The sequence below is a fragment of the Vicugna pacos genome, chromosome 10 (genome assembly GCF_048564905.1).
Source record: "Vicugna pacos chromosome 10, VicPac4, whole genome shotgun sequence".
NCBI lineage: Eukaryota > Metazoa > Chordata > Mammalia > Artiodactyla > Camelidae > Vicugna > Vicugna pacos.
The window spans coordinates 40,106,620-40,129,111 of NC_132996.1; the positions used below are offsets into that span (position 1 = coordinate 40,106,620).

The following is a 22,492-nucleotide window of genomic DNA, read 5'->3' on the forward strand; positions in this document are numbered from 1 at the left end:
TAGACTAAATGATCTTTACGGTGCTTTCAGCATTAAAATTCTAGGACTCTAGACAGAGCAAAAGGATTTTTAGGGCAGTGAAACTACACTGTACGACACTATAATGGTAGATACATGTCATAGATTTGTCACACCCATAGAATATACAAAGCCAAGAGTGAACTCTAAACTATGGATGATAATCATGTTGGTAGGTACATCAATTGTACCACTCAGGTAGGGAATACTGACAATGCAGAGGCTATGCATGGGTCGGGGCAGGGGATAACAGGAAATCTCTGTACCTTCTTCTCAATATTACTCTGAGCCTAAAACTGCTCTAAAAAATAAAGTCTACAAAAAAATTCTGGGACTGAAATATAGGAGCAAACAAGGCAAAAATCTTTTAAGCAGAATAACCAGACCTTTGCTGATCTCCACATTAGGCAGGCTGAAGATGTCAAGATCCATCATCCCTTCTTTAGTCCCTTCTGAGAGGTCTAAAAGGACCAGTTTGTCTGCAATGCCCTATACAATAAGAAAAAGAACAGCATTACACTGGACATGGCCAGTTACTCAGTTTAAATTCATTCAGAAGTGAGAGATAAGCGAGAACGAATGCATAGGCCTCACGTGCTGTCTTACAAAGGAAAAGTAACACAACAGCAGTAACAGAGACATGAAAGCAAGAAAATATTACGCGCTTGAATAATGTGATCATTTAGGTGTAACTAAAAACGGGGATCTAACAGGGCTTAACTCAGAAGTCACAGATTGCAGGTTTGTTTTGAGGGGATAATGAGTAATAAAGATTACATGGTGCACTCAATACATTATATTGAGTTCATATTTCCATTTTATGTCATAATTTCTATTCTGAAAGAATTGAGAGTGATTTTTTGGGTTTCTTTTAGCACCTCATTTCTAGCATGAAAATCAACACTAATGCCAAGTTTCCCTTGAAAAAAGAGATAATAGTCATAGAGCTAAAATAAAACCCAATTATCATGCACCTCTCTCCCCAGAGATCTCACAGAAAATATTCCACATGCCTGTCGACGGCTCCCTGGATGTCATGGTGGGCTGATCATAAACGACAAGATGGAAACTCCTAAGAGTCGGTTTACCTTTGTGGAAGTCCTTTTTCCAAAGTAGTAAGGGATATAAGCATCTCTCCTATCTTAGGGTGCAGGGGCAAGACCACCCAGGGATCTACTAGACTATGAAGCAGGAAGTGTACAAGTTAAGAAAACAACTCAGCTATACTACTTACTAATTCTGTAATACCAGGCAAATCACTGAACTCGGTCTTATTTATGGAGTCATGAGGATTTACTGTGATGCAGTGCTGGCAGAGAGCAGTCCTCTCTATATTGCACCTGTTAATTTTATTAATGCTAACCACATTCATAAGAGAAATGAAAAGAAAACTATGAATTACCATTTTTCATTTATCAGACATGCAAAGATCCCAAAGTTTAATAACAGCAGTACAGGAAAATAGGTATTTTCATACACTGTGGGTATGAGAATAAGCTTGTACAATTGATACGGGGGGTAATGTGACAATTTCTATCCAAATTTAAAAACACAATAAATCCTTTAATCCATCAACGTCATCTGTAGAAATTATCCTACAAGTTTATTAGTACATACGTAAAATAATACGTGTAAAGATATTCAAAAGACTAGAAACAACCTAAATGTCTATCACTAACAACTACAACCACAAGGAGGCGTGTAACATAGTTGCTTAGAGCAGAGCTTCTCAAGCTTTAAGGGATCACCATTTAATAGATCAGTGAAGCATATGGATCACCCGGGATTTTGTTAAAATGTAGATTTAATTCCTTAGATCTGGAGTAGGGCCTGATATTATGTATTTCTCATAAGATCTCAGATAATGCCAATGCCATACATTGGATAGTAAGGATCTAGAATGCAAGCTCTGTAAATAGATTGCCTAGCTTCAAACCCTGGCTCCTTTTATTAATAATGTGACTTTGGCAAGTTGGATAACCTCCCTATGCCCTGGTTTCTTCATCTGTAAAATGACAGTAATGATAGTACCTAAGCCATAAGGTTGTTGTAAAAATGAATCAAGTATTTAGATGAGTGCCCACCTCCTAGTAAGCATTTAGTAACGGTTACTTACTGCTGCTACCACCACAACTACTGCTACTATGACTACTACTGCACTACTTGAATATTATTGCACCACTTGAATATTGCACTTTGTACAAAAATATTTATGCCTAAAAGGAAAAATGGGAAAAATTTTCTATCTAGACAGTTCACGGACAAAGAAATACTGTTAGTGGGGTCTCGGAAGTTCAAGCCAGTGACCGGAGGCTGCGGCTAGCAAAATCCTGCAAAAATGTCTCTGTACCCATCTCTTGAAGACCTGAAGTGGGGGAAGGTGTAGCTCAAGTGGTAGAGCGCATGCTTAGCATGCACAAGGTCCTGGGTTCAATCCCCAGTACCTCCTCTAAAAATAAATAAATAGACCTAATTACCTCCCCCTCCAAAAAAAAATTAAAAAAAAAAAAGAAGCCTTGAAGACCTGAAGGTAGAAAAAGTGATTCAGGCTCAAATTGCCTTTTCTGCAAACCCTGCCAACCCAGCAATTTTGTCTTGAGGCTTTGGCTCCCATATCTCAGGATGGAAATCTCTATCTTAAACTGTATCCTGAGCTCTCTCAGTACATCGGCCTGAGTTTAAATGAAGAAGAAATATGTGCAAATATGGGCATGGTCCCTGGAGCACCAATTCAGGGGCAGATGGTAGCAAGACCTTCCAGTATGAACTATATGGTGGCTCCTATAACTGGTAATGATGTTGGAATCCATAGAGCAGAAATTAAGCAAGGGATACATGAAGTCATTCTGTATAAGGATCAAGATGGAAAAATTGGGCTCAGGCTTAAATCAATAGATAATGGTTTATTTGTTCAGCTAGTCCAGGAGAATTCCCCAGCCTCACTGGTTGGTCTGAGATTCGGGGACCAGGTGCTCCAGATCAACAGGGAGAACTGTGAGGGCTGGAGCTCCGACAGGGCACACAAGGTGCTCCAACAGGCCTTTGGAGAGAAGGTGACCGTGACCATTTGTGACAGGCCCTTTAAATGAACAATCACCATGCATAAGGACAGTATCGGACACATCGGCTTTATCTTTAAAAACAGGAAGATAATATCCATAGTGAAAGACAGTTCTGCAGCCAGAAACGAGCTTCTCACAGAACACAACATCTGCAAGGTCAACGGGCAGAAAGTCATCGGACTGAAGGACTCTCAAATCGCAGACATACTGTCAACAGCTGGGAGTGTAGTTACCGCTATAATCATGCCTGCTCTTATCTTTGAATATATTATTAAATGGATCGCCCCAAGCATCATGAAGAGCCTGATGGATCACACCACTCCTGAGGTGTAAGAGTCACCGCACAGCGATGCTCGCTGAACTTCTCCAGTTTACTTCCTCGGAAACTTAACTTCATATTATGCACACAAAGCTTTCTAGGAGCCAGAGAGCACATGCTGCATGAGGACCTTCTGTCTTACAGTAGGGCTAGGAATCTTACTGGTTGATCTGATATCTTGTTCAGACTTCAAGACAGCTGTAGCCTCATCCTGGTTTTACAGATGTGAACACTTTGAAGATTTACTGACTGTCGTAGGCTAGTTTCTTTACTGGAAGCTTGATGCTTTTGCAAGCCTCGTGATTAAGATGATTGATACAGGCTCAGTTTTTTTGCTAGAATCAATCACCTTTATCTTAGGAATCAAGTAGTGCTGTTCACATTACTTTAGTTCTATGGTATATTTGCATTTTTATCGTGTTACCATAGTAAATTTAGAATGATTACTTTTCTTTTTAGTTCTGTGTGTAAAACACCAATTAAGAAACACTGGTTCCATTCCAGGTAAGCATTATACAGTGTTTGTAGCTTGCAAGAAAGCGTGTTGATTATCATTAAATTTTAACTACCTTCACTTAACATGCTTGAACTGTCGCCTTAACTACGTTAAGCATCTAGAATAAAAGCCAAAATACAACTATTGCTACCTCTCTAAAGCCCACGTGCGGTCCTACGTTCCGCTGAGACGCACAGCGCCCAGAGTAGAGCAGCGCCCCAAGCAGCGCACGGCACAGACGGAGCGCAGCGCGGCTGCAGGGCTGCGCTGGAGCCTTTCTAGTCATTGTGCGATGCGGCTTTCTTTCTTCCAAGAGTTACTGCTATCACTTTCTGAGAAATGAATCAGCATGTATTTAATGTAAAAATAAAAAGTCTTGTACTAAATGGATAAACTTTGACTCCCTTTTTTCATTTGTAGATTAAGTGGGCTAATATCGAACTTTGGCATTTTACATGTAACATGTAACCTAGCTGCTTTGGGATGATCTTAGAATGTTTTCCTGGTAATTTGTTCCATTTCCTGATACCTCTCTGCAAACAAAATGGCAGTGGCACTTCATCCTGATTTTTTTCCCCTTCTTTTTGGTTTATGCCTATTGTTTTAATTAAAAATGTATAAATAAAGTTTAAAAAAAAGAAATCCTGATAGTGAGACTTCTAACAGTTAAAGAAATATGACTTTAAGGGACCTTCTTATACTTACCAAAAACAAATAAAATGGATAAAACTCAGTATACTGCCAGGGATGTCAAAACTCAGGCTGATGGGCACGTTGTTATTAGCAGCATAAACTAGTTCTGCCTTTCTGAAGAGTAATCTAGCAATATGTAATAAGTACCATAAAAACCATCCAAACCCTCTGACTCACTAGTACTATTTCTGAGATTATGTACACCTAAAAGAAAATTCAGACAAGAAAATAAGCAACTTGTAAGGCAATGTTTATAGAAGCATTCTATTTAATAGCAAAAGAACTGCAAACAATTCAAATTCCAGTTAAGAAGAGTGCATTCAGATGGTGGAGGAAATGAAACTATAGTATGTCAAAAGTTAGCATATACTGTTCTGAACAGCCAGGTTTTAAAATCGTCTAGCTCCCTGGATACAATTTTATTATTCAATTAATGAAGTAGAACCTACCTCCAAGACACATGTGATCTTAAATATAAAAGGAAGAATTTAGATGGCAAACAATCAAATTTGAATAGAAAACAAAACCAAATGCCAATTACCAAATAAACATATAGAGGGAAAGTTAGTCTATTCTGGGCTACATCCCTCAAATGACACAGACATGCTATTACCAAAATACTGGGCCCTGGAGGGTCTTGTGAACCTCTCTGGAGAGGGATTTAAGCCTTTCTGAAAATAATTTATACAGAAAAGACCTAGTAAAAAGGACTGATGGAAAAATTAGCCAATCTCAAACTAGTGTAAAATACCAAATCAGGAACTACGATCCTAAAAGAAAGTGGAGTAATTACACAAGAAAAGGCAATTGTTTTTAAAAATGCTAATTTTAGAAAGAGCTAAATTAAATATTATATTAAATAAAGGGTTTAATTAAAGCAGCATGACTCAGAAAACAAAAAAGAATTTGTGACTAAGTCAGATGAATGTCAAGTTGAGGTTTCTCTTGGATTAGGATGATGAGCCCATTGTTCAAAACACATTTTCAAAGCCTACTCCATGACTAACTACTAATTAAGAAGCAACATTACTGATGAGAGCTTTCAGCTATTTTTTGTCAACTTACTAAATATATTTTAAGGCAAAATGAGGTTTTCCCACATGACAAAAGGAAGTCATTATTTCTTGTGTATTAAACAGAAACTGCCTAAGTGTAGCAATATGACAGATGTATTTATTATAACCACTATGCTTACATACCTTTGCTGAAGTTGCTAACGTGCAGGCAATTCCCAGTTCTCCACCTCCAACCACAGTAATTTTATTGACTGTTTTATTCTCATAATTTGCCCAGTTCTTTGAATTTATATCTGAGACACCTAGCAAGAAAAGTGGATTATCATGAGAATCTAAAAATAATATCAAAAATCTTTTTAGCATCTTAAAAAAAATACACCAAACTTCAATAACTTGGACAGAAAGCATGGTATGAGGTACTCCATAATAGGCACTCAAAAATACTGCTGGACAAATGAAATGCAAGAAAGACAGGAATCTCATATTAAATATTCTAATAAATAGAGGCTACTATTTAAAAAGAAAATATCTTTCCAAACATTCAAAAATTATATGACTCTAAAAAAATAGGATTTCCATAATTCTGAAAAACACCATGATTCTTACTGCTCTAGTCTATAATGCAAAAAAATGTTTAACACTTACTAAATTTTGCAAGCATGGGTATTCTGCTTTATCCTCAGTGAGAAATAATGAGAATCATAGATTTTTTTGGTCCAATAAACTGAATGAGGCAAAAAGTCACATAAAACATATAATGAAAAAGGTTTGGAATCATTATATATGTATCAAGTGGTTTTGAACAAAACATGAATTATTTTGTCTGTCAGTATAAAAGTAATCTTTTACATTTTAAGAAACCATATTCATTGGAACTGTATGGTAATACCCCATGATAAACATACAGTAATTTTTGATTCAACACAGATATGTACATATACTACAAGTATGTATTTATTTATAGAAATCAAGTAGTAGAAGTAAAAGATATTAGTGGGAAATTGTAAACGCATAGCTCTCTGCTTAAGAAAAATACAAACCTTCAGTGATTTTTGCAATATAGGCTAGCAAGTCCACCTGCCGTGCCTCGTCAGATGATGATAAAGCATACAGGGGAAGTTCCTCTTGAAACTTGGCAATCATTTCTTTAATTAATCCAACAATGACAGATTTAGGCTGCAGAACATACACAAAGGTAAAAGTTAAGCAAAGTTTTTCCTAAAGAATACTACCTTGTTAACCTATACATTGTTACAGAATTAGCCAAAAGTATTGTTTCATGGTCTCATTTTTCGAAAACCACCATACAAATTATGTGACACTTCTCACTGTTTTAATACTTTTAACTGAAAAATTACTTAATTCTTTTAACTGAAAAATAAAGGGAGAAATGCTAAATCCGCATCTCAAAAAAGTGAGAAAATAGCATGCATATGCGTACTAGCGGAGCACCTACTTTTGGGAATGGCCTTGTCTGTCTTTTTTTAACTTTTTATTTTGAAATAATTGCAGACTTACAGAAAAGTTGCAAAAAATAGTACAAAGAATTTCCATAAATTCTTCACCCAGATCACTCAAATGTTAACATTTTATCACATTTGCTTTCTTAGTCCCTTTTTCTCTATTTTCTGAACCAATTGAGAGTATACTGAAGCTATGATACCCCTACACATCCAAATACTTCAGCATATATTTCCTAAAAGGAAAAGCAAAACAAAACAAAACATTCTCCTATATAACTATTATCAAATCAGAAAATTAATACTGATTAAAGTATTTATCTAATCCAGTACTGTTTCTTTTAATTTTTTTTTAAATTTTTTATTGATTCATAATCATTTTACAGTGTTGTGTCAAATTCCAGTGTTCAGCACAATTTTTCAGTCATTCATGGACATATACACACTCATTGTCACATTTTTTTCTCTGTGATTTATCATAACATTTTGTGTATATTTCCCTGTGCTATACAGTATAATCTTGTTTATCTATTCTACAATTTTGAAATTCTAGTCTATCCCTTCCTACCCTCTACCCCCACCTCCAGTAACCACAAGTCTGTATTCTCTGTCCATGAGTCTATTTCTGTCCTGTATTTATGCTTTGTTTTTGTTTGTTTGTTTGTTTTTGTTTTTTAGATTCCACATATGAGCCATCTCATATGGTATTTTTCTTTCTCTTTCTGGCTTACTTCACTTAGAATGACATTCTCTAGGAGTATCCATGTTGCTGCAAATGGCATTATGTTGTCGGTTTTTATGGCTGAGTAGTATTCCATTGTATAAATATACCACATCTTCTTTATCCAGTCACCTGCTGATGGACATTTAGGTTGTTTCCATGTTTTGGCTATTGTAAATAGTGCTGCTATGAACATTGGGGTGCAGGTGTCATCCTGAAGTAGATTTCCTTCTGGGTACAAGCCCAGGAGTGGGATTCCTGGGTCATATGGTAAGTCTATTCCTAGTCTTTTGAATCTCCACACTGTTTTCCATAGTGGCTGCACCAAACTGCATTCCCACCAGCAGTGTAGGAGGGTTCCCCTTTCTCCACAGCCTCTCCAGCATTTGTCATTTTTGGATTTTTGAATGACGGCCATTCTGACTGGTGTGAGGTGATACCTCATTGTAGTTTTGATTTGCATTTCTCTGATAATTAGTGATATTGAAGCATTTTTTCATGTGCTTTTTGATCATTTGTATGTCTTCCTTGGAGAATTGCTTGTTTAGGTCTTCTGCCCATTTTTGGATTGGGTTGTTTATTTTTTTCTTATTGAGTCGTATGAGCTGCTTATATATTTTGGAGATCAAGCCTTTGTCGGTTTCACTTGCAAAAATTTTCTCCCATTCCGTAGGTTTTCTTCTTGTTTTATTTCTGGTTTCCTTTGCTCTGCAGAAGCTTGTAAGTTTCATTAGGTCCCATTTGTTTATTCTTGCTTTTATTTCTTCTAGGAGAAAATTTTTGAAATGTATGTCAGATAATGTTTTGCCTATGTTTTCCTCTAGGAGGTTTATTGTATCTTGTCTTATGTTTAAGTCTTTAATCCATTTTGAGTTGATTTTTGTATATGGCGTAAGGGTGTGTTCTAGCTTCATTGTTTTACATGCTGCTGTCCAGTTTTCCCAACACCATTTGCTGAAGAGACTGTCTTTATTCCATTGTATATTCTTGCCTCCTTTGTCGAAGATGAGTTGACCAAAAGTTTGTGGGTTCATTTCTGGGCTCTCTATTCTGTTCCATTGGTCTATATGTCTGTTTTGGTACCAATACCATGCTGTCTTGATGACTGTAGCTCTATAGTATTGTCTGAAGTCTGGGAGAGTTATTCCTCCAGCCTCTTTTGTTTCTTTTAATTTAACTGGTTAAGCAATTTTAGTGAAATTCACTTAATCTCTCTGAGCATCAGTATCATCAGCACTATGTGACTAATAAATTTCAATAAATATGAGAAACAAATGAGCTAATGCATGCAAATCATATGTTGAGAGTATAAATATGTTTATTATTATTATTATTATTATTATTATTATTAGGAATAGTGGCTTGCTCATTTTAAAAATTGCTTAATTTCTCAGAATCTGGGTTTTACTATTTTTACTTGAGAGGATGAGGCCATTAGAATAAAAAATTCAAATACCTTCAAAGCAGATAACATAATGTGTGAAGTTCTCAAGTATAAGAAAATTTGGGGAGATGGTTATTGTGGCAAATTGGAAACAGTATACCATATCGTCATTCAAATTCATATCAAGAATAAAACAAAACAAAGCAAAACAAAACCACTGTGCTGTTCAAACAAAATTCTACAGGCCTAATGGAGCACACTGTATCTCTTGGGGAAAATGTCTGGCATCTTTGGCCTAGACAACCTCTAGATTCCTTTTAGCTCCAAAACTCTGTATAATTCCAACTGTATGTGGAACTTAAAGTTAATGTAGTACTTTTAAATAGGGTCATTTAAATAATATAATGTCTTCTTAACACGAGTTTTAGCTTATAATAAAGAGGTTCAGAATAGTAAACGAAATCAATACTGTCTGAACCGAAATTAAGCACAACCTCAACTAGATTATAAGACTATATACTAAACAAACAAAGTTATGCAAAGAGATGCCAAAGAAAACCAGAAAGAGGAAACAGTAAGGATGAAATCCCCCAACAGGGCACAGATGTTAAAATGCTGTTAAGCGACAGGTTTGTTTTTTTTTTAAAAAGGGGAGTAAAAATGGATGAAAAAGATAAACAGACAATTCAAAAAAGAAGAAACATGTGATAAACAAATATATGAAAAAAGATTTCAATTTCTCAAATAACCAAACAACTAAACATTAAGACATCATTTTTGTCCTTCCAGCTGACAAATTTTTATTATGCCCTATTCATCACATCTAACTGGCAATCTTATTATTTAAATCACTAAGTAATACAAATAATATACACGTTCATAAACTAACAGGTCAATGTTTCCCCACCTAAACTCCACTACTGACAATTTGGTATGCATCCTTTCTTTCGTTTTCTATTTCTTTTTCTTCTTCTTTTAAAAAGCTTTATATGTATGAAAAATATAGAAAACCATAAAACAAAATGATATGCATTCACAATTACACACTTTTTTACAGGATGTATATAAAATAAGAAGTGATAATCCTAATGTCATCCTTTACTTCAACCTCACTCGTCTCTGACATATCCCTGTCCTCCTGTCTTACAACTTTCTGGGTACATACACATGTATTATAATATCCTTTCACAAAAGTTTTACTTACTTACAGAAATGACAGCACACTTTACATCCTTCTAAGTAAATGAACCATAGAGATAAGAAAAGTTTGTATTGTTTTAATGACAATGTCTTCTGTTAGGACAAGGGTACTTAAAACCGGTACCCTCTACACTAATCTTTATTGATGATAGAATTACAACATTTTGTCTACCTCTTGGAGGCCAACTTGGGAATATATAAGAATTTTTAAACTTTGATACAATAATTCCATTCCTAGAGGTTTATCATTGAGAAATTATTAAAGATTTATAAGATATACACATTTATATTTATATGTATTTATATTTAAGGATGCTCATTATCAAATTTCTAACAGGGCATTTTATAAATATATAATATTTTACACTGGGTCATCAGGCAACCATTAAAAACCATTTGTTTTAAAAATATTGTTTAATGTGGGAAAATGCTCCATAATGATAGATGAAAAATTACAGAATACAAAACTGCATAATTATGAGGACTTGTAAAACACATGAACTATAGTTATATGCATCATTGTGGGATTTTTAAAACTTAAAACTTAATGCTCAGTTAAAACAAAGCATGTAATAGAAGATTACATGCAGTGATTCAATTTATATACAGGTTAAAAAAGAGGAAAAAGTATAAATAAATACATATATTATGTATTTTTATCAGGAAGGGACTAGGAAATAATGCCCCAATATTTTGCTAGTAGCTTTTCATTTGCCTTATCAAACAGCAGGGACTATAAACAGACAGGGAGCAAACAATGGTTGGCTCTCAGACCTGGAGAGAGCAGCTTCATGCCGTCATCAGGGTTCTGGGGCTTGGGTGACCCCAGGGAGCTCAATTTCAAATTACTTCTAAAGACCATATGAAGAATATCACTGAAAGAAAATTCAGTAACTTATTTGTGCCATTAGGATCAAAGATAAACATTCAAAAAAACAGAAACTTTTAAAAGAAAATACATATTGATCTTACATGGCTCCAGCTTTGGAGATAGGGCAAATATATTCTGCCTTGAGCATCCACATGTTTTCCAACTGAAATTCTCATATTTGCAGTTGGCTTTAGGAAGCAAATGGGGGGAGCAAAAGGGTGAGAATCCAGAATCCACAAACGAATTGGTATGTTATATGTATTACCTATTTGAGACAAAATAAACAAACACATCTTCAAATAATAATGAAGCACACACACTGTATTTATGGCATAGGTGGCCTTTTAAGACACATAGTCTAGTCAAGTTTATTGATAACTTGAGGACTATTTCTCTATTTTCATCCACATTCACATTGGAAATATGTTCCCATTAAAGCACCAGCATAACATTTACAGAAACTTAATTAAGACAATGGCCAGCTCATTCAATTCAATTCAATATATATTTATAGAACCTACTGTGCTAGGAGTTGGGGATACAACATCTTCTCTACATAACCTTTTTTGCTCCACCCAAGCAGAGCTATTGCACCTTTCTTGAAAGGTAATGGACACTCTTATTTTTATACTTATTCTGCATTGAAGTTATCTGCCTACAAGTCTGTTTCTCCTTTTACACTGTGAACTTCTGGGGATAATTATGTATTGCTCATTTCTATGTCCCCTGCACCAAGTATAGTGCCTAACATACTGGCTGATCAATAAAAGTTTCTTATATAACTAAGAACAAATGAATGAATAAATGAACAAATGAAAAATGAATGAATGAGCAAAGATGAATTTGATATTGGCCCTCAAGTTGCTCATTAATTGCAGATACTATAATGTAACATACAAGCTGGGTTAGATACATAGAGCTTAGAGCTGAAAATGACCTCAGTAGTCACTTTCTCCAGTGGTTTTTAAATTTTACAGTACTGAGATAGGAACCCAAGTGAAGGCTCTTCCATATTCATGTACCATATAACCGCAAACCATGTACAATGGAACCACGTAAGGCATGCCTACTGAAAGCCAAAATCTCTGACTGCTTTGGTCTACAGAAAGCCCAAAGTTAAACCTAATATAAGTGCAAAAATTCACCTTAAATTAGAAATCTGACCAATTATCCTAGCCATTCTATTGTATCTCCCAATATTTATTCCTGCTTTCATAGTTTTATTGCATATATCTTTCACTGTATTTAAGAACATGGCCTCTTAGAAGAGTGGAATGCCTACGTTCAATTCCTAGTTCCACACATTATTAGCTATATGATTTTAGGCAAGTTACTTAACTTCTCTGTGCCTCAACTCCTTCCTCTACAAAATGGGAAGAATAAAAGCTCCTAACTCACAGGGTTGTTGTGAGGACAAAATTAGTTAAGGTATGTAAAATGCTTAGAACAGTACATGACATGGTAAATAGACCATGACGGGTTGGCAATTTTTTTTTTTTGCATTCTCAACTTTACTCACCATTCTAGTGATGGCTCCTCTGTACAGTGAAGGAAAGAGTACCCCCACCAGGGGAGTGGAGAGACAGTGAAGACCGGACTTGGTCGGCAGTGAAGATTAAGAGGATAACTAAAGACTGACAACCACAAAACAAGGAAGCCAGCAGTGGCCCTTCCAAGTCTCAAGGACCCAGAGAGGGTTGCAGAGCCCTTAAGGACCTAACAGTACAGTGGCAACTTTCACAATTTACCTCAAACCCATTTTGGAAATAAGCAAGGTAAAAATAAAAATAGTTTCCCTTTCCACTGCAATCTTTTTCTTACTAAGGAAATCCTCTACTTTTTTCATCTTGCTCCCTCCTCCCCTAAGCACAATGATACTCAGCTCTGTCTGCATATCAGAAACACTTAAGGAACTCTGAAACATACCAACATCCAGGCCACTGCCCCAAAGTTTCTGATTCAATGGGAAGGGTCTGGACAACATTTTTAAAAAGCTTCCCATATAATTCTAAAGTGCAGCTAGGATCAAAAGTCAGTATATAATAGAAACGTCCTAGTACTATTTCTACTATATCAGCAGTTCTTAGAATCAAACTCCTCTTCTAATTTTATCTAAGTATTCAACAATTTTTCTTAATTGAGGTATAACTGACATATAACAGTATATTAGTTTCATGTGTATAACATAATCATCTAACCTTTGAATATATTGCAAAATAATCACCACAATAAATCTAGTTAACATCCATCACCACACACAGTGTCTAAGTATTTACAATATGGGTATGGGCTATGGGCATAGCCGTTGGTCCAAAGCTAATTCTATGATTATAAAGTCCCGAAATCACAGCACTACCAAGTGACCAACAGGTAATGAGACACACCATCACACTCCTCCAGACGGTATTCTGTCTAATGTTATATACTCTAGACCAGTGCTTTTCAAATGTTGGTCACAATAATTAGGTCACGAAATTAATTCAGCAGGCTGTAAACAATATTTTTACATGGAATTGAATAGAAAAATACACTGACAGGTGGTATGGTATTTCAGTTATAAACATGTATAACTATGTATATAAAAGTATTTCTTATTATGGGTCACAATCAAAACATTTAAAAGCCACTGTTTAGGCCATGCAATTCTTTTTGTTTTGGAGTAGTAGTCCAAATCTTGAAGGCACCACTTTCTAATGTTAATCATTACACGTTAAAGGAAAGAAATTTCTATTAAAGGTATCTTCCTGGTTGATCAAGGATGTGTTGCATTCATCAGTGCTCCTCCCCAGCAGCAATCATGCATTTTATTATTTTTTTAATTAATTATTTTTATAATTCTTTTTTTTGGCAGAGGTCATAAGATTTATTTATTTATTTAATGGAGGTACTGGAGATTGAACCCAGGACTTTGTGCATGCTAAGACATGCTCTACCACTGAGCTATAACCTCCCCCCAATTCATGCATTTTAATAGCTCATTCCTGGCAAAACACCTGGTAAGTCTGATTCCCATGTCTATATTGGTAAGATTTCACTACTGGTGTCCTATTCCCTTCTTCTTTCTTTCCCATTTTTTCCAGTCAGCAAATGTCCTGCCTCCAGCCCCGCCCATTGCTTTCAGTAATTCATTACCAAAGAGTCAGGACTCCTGTTAGAACCCTCAGATTTAAAGTAATTACATCGTTTAAGAACATAATTTAAGTTAGCTATAAATAAAGTTCAGATGAGTACCATCCTACAAAGATCATACACATCTTGAAAGAGTGGGTGGATGAAGAAAAGGTGTCATCACAACCTTGGCACAATCTTAGAGGGATAAGAGATGATCCAGAAAGTTTCTGCAAGTATACATAAGGAAATATCAACAGAAGATTCACCTGGGGAATAGGACTGTGTGGAAGGTTAGATATAAGCTTAACCTCATTTCTTCTTGTTTAAATTTTTTTAGCATGAGCATGTATTATTATTATACTAACAAATTTAGTAACTAAAAGGAAGTAATATAAGCAGACAAATAATAATGGCCAACATTTATTAGGCACTTACTATGTGCCAGCAACTATGCCAAAAGCTTTACTTACAGTAATGCACTTAATCATCACAATTCTAGAGTTAGGCTCTGTTACTGGTCCATTTACAGACAAGAAAGATAATACATCCTGACCTGCTGACCAGCAGGAAATAACTAGTGTGCATCATAATGAGTTGATATACTTCTAGTCAAAAGTAAAGGGGAAAAAGACTGTACTAAAAAAATAAAAAATAAAAAAAAGTGTCACAAGACCCATTGCTACCTTGGAATTACTATCAGCATAAGAATCAATGACCTGACTCGTTGGCTCTGGGAAGATGCAGAGTGCCAATAAGAGGCATCTTAAGATCATTTTTATGCCCTCCTGTTACCTCCCGACACTGTCCTAGAAACTGAATGTTACTAAGCAATGATTCATTTAATTTCATAAGTTCCTTTGTTAATATACAACTACCCCTGAAATCACTGGGGTTGGTAAGAATTATAAAATCAGTCAGTTAATCAATCAATCATTGGGGTAGTATGAATTCTTTCTCTCTTTCTCTAACATCTAACCATAAAAATACAACACAAATAATGGGAAATAGGTCTGAGTTAAGTTCTCTAAGCACTCAGAAAACAGTGAGAACTTGGGGAGAAGCAAGAAAAGGAAATAAAAATCGACTCTATACCTGTTCTGCCTGCCTCACTGCAATTTTTTCAGAGCCTACTGCTACTTACTTCCACCTCCAACCACATTCCTATTCGTAAAAACCAAACTGAATTCCTGAGCATTTTCTGTGCCAAAGGAGGTATGATGACTGCACATAAACAGGGGCAGAATAAAACATGAGTGTATCTCTGGCAATAAGCCATTATGAGGGGGAAGCAATTAAGGACGGTCTGTAACAGTAAGGAATTACCATAATGAAGCACTATTTTGAAAGAAGTTTCCCCAAAATACAGCTTCTTGGGGTCTATTGGGCAACGTGCTCCCATCATATAGTGATAAATCCTCTGTAAGAGATAGCAAACTCTACTGTCCTCTCCCCATTTGGTTTCCAGATCCTCCTCGGCCCTTTTGCAGTGCACCTCCTCTTGCAAATACCCAGTGAATTCATTTATTCCTCAGCCTATCAATCAGCAATAAAATAAACTAACTCAATCATTCAACAAATATTTACTGAGCATTTTCCATAAACACAGTACTGTATGTTAGGGATTTGGGATGTTCCTCCTGAGATTATTTGCATTTTAAAAGAGGAATGTATTTTTAATGGTGGAATTTTAAGCACTACTTCACAGAAATATATTGGAACCAATGCTTCACTGGTGTTCTTCAAATCATGCTATAGAAGCAACCTCCTCTGACACCTGTCTGGCAGATTAGTGCTGCTGAACACTGAGGGAAGTGGGTTCAGACAAATAAGAAAAGTTAAGTATAGGGAAGTTGGTGATTTTTTTTTCTTTTTGAGCTCTCAGCGATTTTAACCTGTCAGGCCACCTGAACACATGACGCTTTCTTTGAGCTTTAATAACCTGCTTTTAAAATTTCCTATTAACAGTTTCAAGTTCCAGCCTCATACCAGTTGTGTGGGCTTAGGTAAGCCACATGACCAGGATTCTGTTTCACCTACAGAATGGGGATAATGTTACATCATACAGAGGGAAAGGAGGGGAACAAAACATTGATGTGATGGAGAAAAATGTGGGGCCCCTGCAGTTTGTTGTGGAAAGCAGAGATGACTCTCCACAAGAGTAGGCCTATGTCTGTCGTACTCTCCTCTGTACCTCAAAACCTAGCAGAGTAGTGGGCACACAGTTGACACTCAATAAATAAATACCTGTTAAACTGAATTGAATTTGTTGGTGTTAATCTAGGCTTTCCTCGATGGGGACAGCATTCTGTTATATCCAGTAAGGTTCTGTATAGATTATACATATGTGAAAAAATTTTGACAATGTTATGATACTAAACAAATGTAAGTTCTTATAAAATTGCTCTTTTAGAAAATTCCCACATTTCTCAACTTCCATACTTACCCTGATGCATCACAGGAATAGTGCCAGTGAAATTCAGCAGGTCTTTTTGGGAACTATCTTTGAAAACTGGAAGCAAAAAAAAAGCCCCAAAATGTGCAATGAGAAATAAAATGCATGCATACATACAAAATCACACAACTTCTAAATACCATTTTCTGGGAATCAGTAAATATATTGGCAAGGGGAAATTACTAGGTGGTGTTCTCTTAGAAAGCAGAGCAGATGGTTGAAAGAACACATGACTTCGATACTGAAATTCCTACTTCTAGGCCCACTTTTCCTACTTATAGGTGATGGAAGAAATTTTCACATTTTGAGGTATAGGGAAGTATCCTGGCTTTTACATGATTTAACTTAAACTTTATGCTAACTAGAACAGCCTGCTTTGTGGCATGTTAAACATACATTGTTCATCTGCTTTAACCATTAAAGAAAAGGGTACACTGTCCAGAAGTAAAGAATGTCCATTTTGAAGATGGAAATAAATGCCTCCGTTCCTGGGACATCACTGCTATCACTCCTTTGATGATAAGGCTCCCTGCCCAGGCAAGGCCATGCTGACTCCCTGTGTGCATGCTCATCTGTCTTTTTTTTGAAACCCTGAAGGAATGGAATAGGGCCTATTATGTTTGATGTTCTTTGTTCAGGCAAGACAAAACTGCTGAAAATCATGCTGCTTTGGAATAGTTCTTCAGAGCTTTCTGAAAGGCTGTTTCTTGGGCTATAGTCCTCAGTTTGGCTCAAATAAAATTCTTTTCTATTCCTATTATAGACTGTTTATTGATTATTTTGGTCAACAGAGGCAAGTGAATTTTGGTTACTTTAATCTCTGACTTTCAGTGTCATCATCTATAAAATATAGATAATAAGACTGCATTATAAAGTTGTCATAAGGATCAAATGAGATAATGTGAAAATCCTAAATAGAAGTAAAGGATTATAAAATGTGGGGACATTATCAAATAACCATCACATGTAATACCAGTTATAATCATGTTCAGATATCACATTATAACTTTAATAGTCAGGAAAAAAGTTAGCTTTAATTTTGAAAGTGACCGTTTAGAAACAGTAATTATCTTCTTCGATTTCTCTAACTCCAATATTCTCAACCTTTTCTCAATCTTCACATCCCTGAAATTTCAACTTACCCGTATTAAATGGGACACACTGATGGAGAATTAATGCTCTAGTTTCTGAATTGAATACAGAAAACACTGGTTTCAAACTGTCAAACTGCCTTGGAATGCCTTTTAGGACCTCAGTAACTAACTATACTATTTAGGCAATGGAAGAAAAAAAGTCTAAATAGATCTGACGACCTATCAGAAAGGGAGAAAAGGAAAAGCCAGGCTGACAGAAAACTCAAGGCTAAGAGTGTACGTAAGTACAAATATTTACCTTGAACTATATGAGGGAAAGGTAACAAAGGGTGAAGGGAATTACTTTATGGCAAAAACTAAAATGGAAAGAGGAGTAGAACAAGGATTGTTTCTCAGGGACACAGAGGAACCTAGAAATGTAGTAGAGAAACAATATTACATTCATCATATAGTAAAATTATTCAAAAAGTCAAAATAGAAATGATTATGACACTTGACTAACATTCTCTTCAATAATAAAATGTACACTGACAATATTAATCCTATAGCTTAAGGGTTTAATGGCACCATAGCTTACCTTCTCTAGACAGGGGAAATGAGAATAAAAATTAACTGGTATATCAAAGCTCTAAATCTATATGCTGAAGAAAGACACTATAAAAGAACAAGTAGTATTCAAGCAGAGGGCAAGACGGACATGAGTACAACCTTCCACTAGCTGTGTAATCTTGATCAACTTATGTAAACTCTCTGAGCCTCAGTTTACTTGAAAAACATAGTAATACTTACCTCACAGCTTTGATTATTAAAAAAAGTAGTAAGATAATGCAGATAAAACACTTGGAAGCATATCTGATGTTCAAGAAATCGTAGCTGTTAAATCCCCCCATCTCAGGCATTCATGCAGCACCAAATACCTAGGTGCTAATTAAAGAGAGGCCAGACACAGATGGCCCAGAATCTAATCATTTCTTCCACAAATAAAATTAGCTATTCCTAAGAAATACTTCAATAACTCCTCAAAATTTCTAATACATAAATCTGAATTAGATATATTTTCCTAACCCAAGCTAATTCAAATATAAAACATACCCATGTAGAGCAAATAAGTTTTTTTTTCTTCAAAACTATGTGTTGTGACTAATTCATGGGTCCTGAAATCAATTTAGTGAGTTTCAATCAGCATTTCTTTTTTTTTCAAAGTGGTAAAAAGACAGTTTATTGCTAGAGAAGAGATCTGAAGAGGAAATTATCTGTCTCTTTTTTTTTTTAACTTTTTTAATTGAGTAATAGTCATTTTACAATGTTGTGTCAAATTTCAGTGTAGAGCACAATGTTTCAGTTATATATGAACATACATATATTCATGGAATGGAAGAGAAGAGAAAATCCATGGTGTATATAATATTTTAATTATTTATATATGGAGTTATGATATAAAATGTATTTCCAAGTGTAAGTTGTGGTCAGAAATTTTGAAAGATAGTAAAATCTTTCCTAGGTAACTAGACCCTCTACATAAAGTAAAGATAACTAAAACTTTGTTATTAATCCTGAATCAATCATAGATGTGGTAGGCAAAATAACAGCCTCCAAAGATGTCCAACACCCTAATCCTTGCAACTCATGAATATGTTAACCTTACTCAGCAAAGAAACTTTTGAGATGCAATTACGTTAAGGACTCTAAGATGGGGAAATTACCCTGTATTATTAGAATGGGCCTAATCCAATCACACTAGTTCTTAAAAGCAGAGAAACTTTTCTCTGGAGATCTAACTACAGAAGGATGATCGGAGAAATACAACATTGCTAACTTTGAAGACGGAGGAAGGTGACCTCAAGCCAAAGAATGTGGGTGACCTTTAGAAACTAAAAAGGCAAGAGAACAGATTATGTCCCAGAGCCTCCAGAAAGGAACTAAGACCTGCCGATACTTCTAACCTACAGAGACCTGTGTTGGGATTCTATCCTACAGAACTGTCAGATAGTAAATATGTATTGTTTTAAGCCACTAAATTTGTGCTAATTTGTTATAGCAACAATAGAAAACTAATACAATATATATTTTATTAACTTAACTTTCCTCAAAAGCCACAGGTAATAAAGTGTAGTTCAAACTCAGGGAATAAAAGAGAAAATGAGAAATTATAAATTTATAGCTCTCTAGGAACAAATAATTAATAGTTTAAATAATACAGCAAAAGCTAGAGGATATGATTCTTACCATAGGTATCCATGGAATATCTGAAATGTGGGAAAAACATATTTACATTCTTCAGTTCTTCCATAGTTAGATCCCTGAATTTGTACTGAAAAGAGAAAAATGAGCATGGAGTAAGAATAAAAGTATAAGCAGCAGAACAATTACAAATTAACATTTGACTGAACCCTTACTCTGGGCTCTGAGTTTTACAAACATGAAAAGTATTTGATTTAACCTTTTTAATAACGACCCTATGATTTAGGTAAGGCTTATAACTGCTCTCCTTTATAGAAGAGGAAAATGAAAGCTAGAGAATCAAAATAACTTGCTGAGTTAGATAGCAAGTTAAGTAGTGAAGCCAGAGCTCAAACTGAGGGCCTAGCCTTTAACCACTAAACCACACTGCCTCCAAATACATTCTGAAGGCTTAAGAAATAGGGCAGGTTGTAGCAGCCATCATCACTGTTTAAGATCCACTTGTCATTCTTCAATATTTCATCCACTTGAGATACCCTTCCTGGTACTGGAACTGGGTTTCAAAGGGAGAACAGAAAACATGTAAGGGTTTGTGGTCAGGTTGAGTGAACTACCTCTTCATTCATCCAGATGTAGTCCCAGAAATACTACCTTGGTTGCCTTGTGGGCAAAATCATTTATCCTCTTTGAACTTATTATCTCAATTGTGCAGAGAAATTATACCCACCTCCTAGACTTGTGCTGAGGATTAAATGAAGAAAAAAAAAAAGGATGTGAACAGTTTATTACCATCTTGAAAAAGAAACTAAAAACAATTATGTTTACAGTGGCACAACAGCTTCAAAAAATAAAATAAAAAACACTTAGGAATACATTTAACAAGATGCAAAACCTAGACACTAAAAACTATAAAGCATTGTTGAAGTAAATTAAAGTACATCTAAATAAATAGAAAGACAACCCTTGTCAATAGATCAGAAGAGTTAATATTGCTAAGATGGCAATAATCCCCTACAGATTCAACAGTCAACAATCCATATCAAAATCCCAGCTGCCTTTTTTTTGCTTGTTTGCAAAAATTTACAAACTGATCTTAAAATTCACATGGAAATTCAAGGAACCCAGCCAAAACAATCTTAAAAAGAGAACAAAGTCAGAGGATTTATACTGTACTAAAAAGACAGTTTATAATAAAAAAAAAAGGCAGACAATAACAAGTGTGGGAGAGGATGTGGAGAAATCAGAACTGTGGTAAAATGGTGCAGCTGCTTTAGAAAGTCTGGCAATTCTTCAAAAGATTAAACACAGAGTTACCACATGACCTAGCAATTCCACTCTGCAATATATACCCAAGCAAAATGAAAACACGTCCACACAAAAACTTGTGCACAACTGTTCATATTAGCATTATTCATAATAGTCAAAAAGTGAAATCAATCTAAATGGCCATCAACTGATGACTAAAGTGGGATATATCCATAAAATGGAATATTTAGCCATAAAAATAAAGAACTGATACATACTGCAACATGGTTAAGCCTTGAAAACACCACGCTGAATGAAAGCAGACGGACACAAAAAGCCACATATTGTATGCTTTGCATGTAAAATACCCCAAATAGGCAAATCCACAGAAACAAAAACTAGATTAGTAAGTGCCAAGGGCTGGAGAAAATATAGAATAATTGATCCTGTTTCCTCTCTCTGAGACTTAAGTTTTTCATCTGCAAAAGAGATATAGCTCTACTGCCTCCCAACTTCAACAGGTATGTATGAAGATCTCACCATTAACATATGTAAAAGTGAGATATTAAACAAAATATGTATACAGTAGTAAGTACAGACAGGAAATGATCGATCAACATAAAGTACACCTAAGTTACAGAAAGGCCTCCGAGAAGAACTGTCTGCAATTCACATTAGAGCCTAGAATGGTACAGAAAATTAGAACTAAGGGGAAAGGTCATTTTAAGATGGAAAAGAATTTGGCAGAAGAAGGGGGTGGGGATGGGAAGGGACAGACTGGGATTTTAAAATGCAGAATAGATAAACAAGATTATATTGTATAGCACCGGGAAATATATACAAGATCTTGTGGTAGCTCATAGCGAAAAAAATCTGACAATGAATATATATATGTTCATGTATAACTGAAAAATTGTGCTCTACACTAGAATCTGACACAACATTGTAAAATGACTATTACTCAATTAAAAAAATGTAAAAAAAAATAGATGAACAACAAGGTTCTACTGTACAGCACAGGGAACTATATTCAATACCTTGTAATAGCCTATAATGATAAAGAATATGAAAAGGAATATATATATGTGTGTGCAACTTAACCACTATGAAACTAACATGACATTGTAAGCTGACTATAATTCAATAAAAATATTTCTTAAAAAAAAAGG

The 22,492-nt window shown here is 35.3% G+C and overlaps 1 protein-coding gene and 1 pseudogene across 4 annotated transcripts in view; one reads left to right on the forward strand and one right to left on the reverse strand.

Annotated features, from left to right (window-relative positions):
* Positions 1-22,492, reverse strand: part of UEVLD (UEV and lactate/malate dehyrogenase domains) — a 45,669-nt gene that overhangs the window by 18,167 nt on the left and 5,010 nt on the right. For 2 of the 4 annotated variants that reach the window (XR_004191513.2, XM_006209293.4), the window contains exons 2-7: positions 20,124-20,208; positions 16,795-16,860; positions 11,342-11,505; positions 6,645-6,780; positions 5,788-5,906; positions 405-507 (exon numbers count right to left, since the gene is read on the reverse strand). Coding sequence is in view for 3 of the 4 variants with exons in the window: in XM_006209293.4 (XP_006209355.1) it covers positions 405-507; positions 5,788-5,906; positions 6,645-6,780; positions 11,342-11,505; positions 16,795-16,860; positions 20,124-20,208 (673 nt within the window). In the remaining variant the exon portion in view is untranslated. Of the gene's footprint in view, positions 1-404; positions 508-5,787; positions 5,907-6,644; positions 6,781-11,341; positions 11,506-16,794; positions 16,861-20,123; positions 20,209-22,492 lie in introns of those variants that run through there. The other 2 variants (XM_072969647.1, XM_031681111.2) reach the window with 2 other exon arrangements.
* Positions 176-3,413, forward strand: LOC102529157 (syntenin-1-like; annotated as a pseudogene).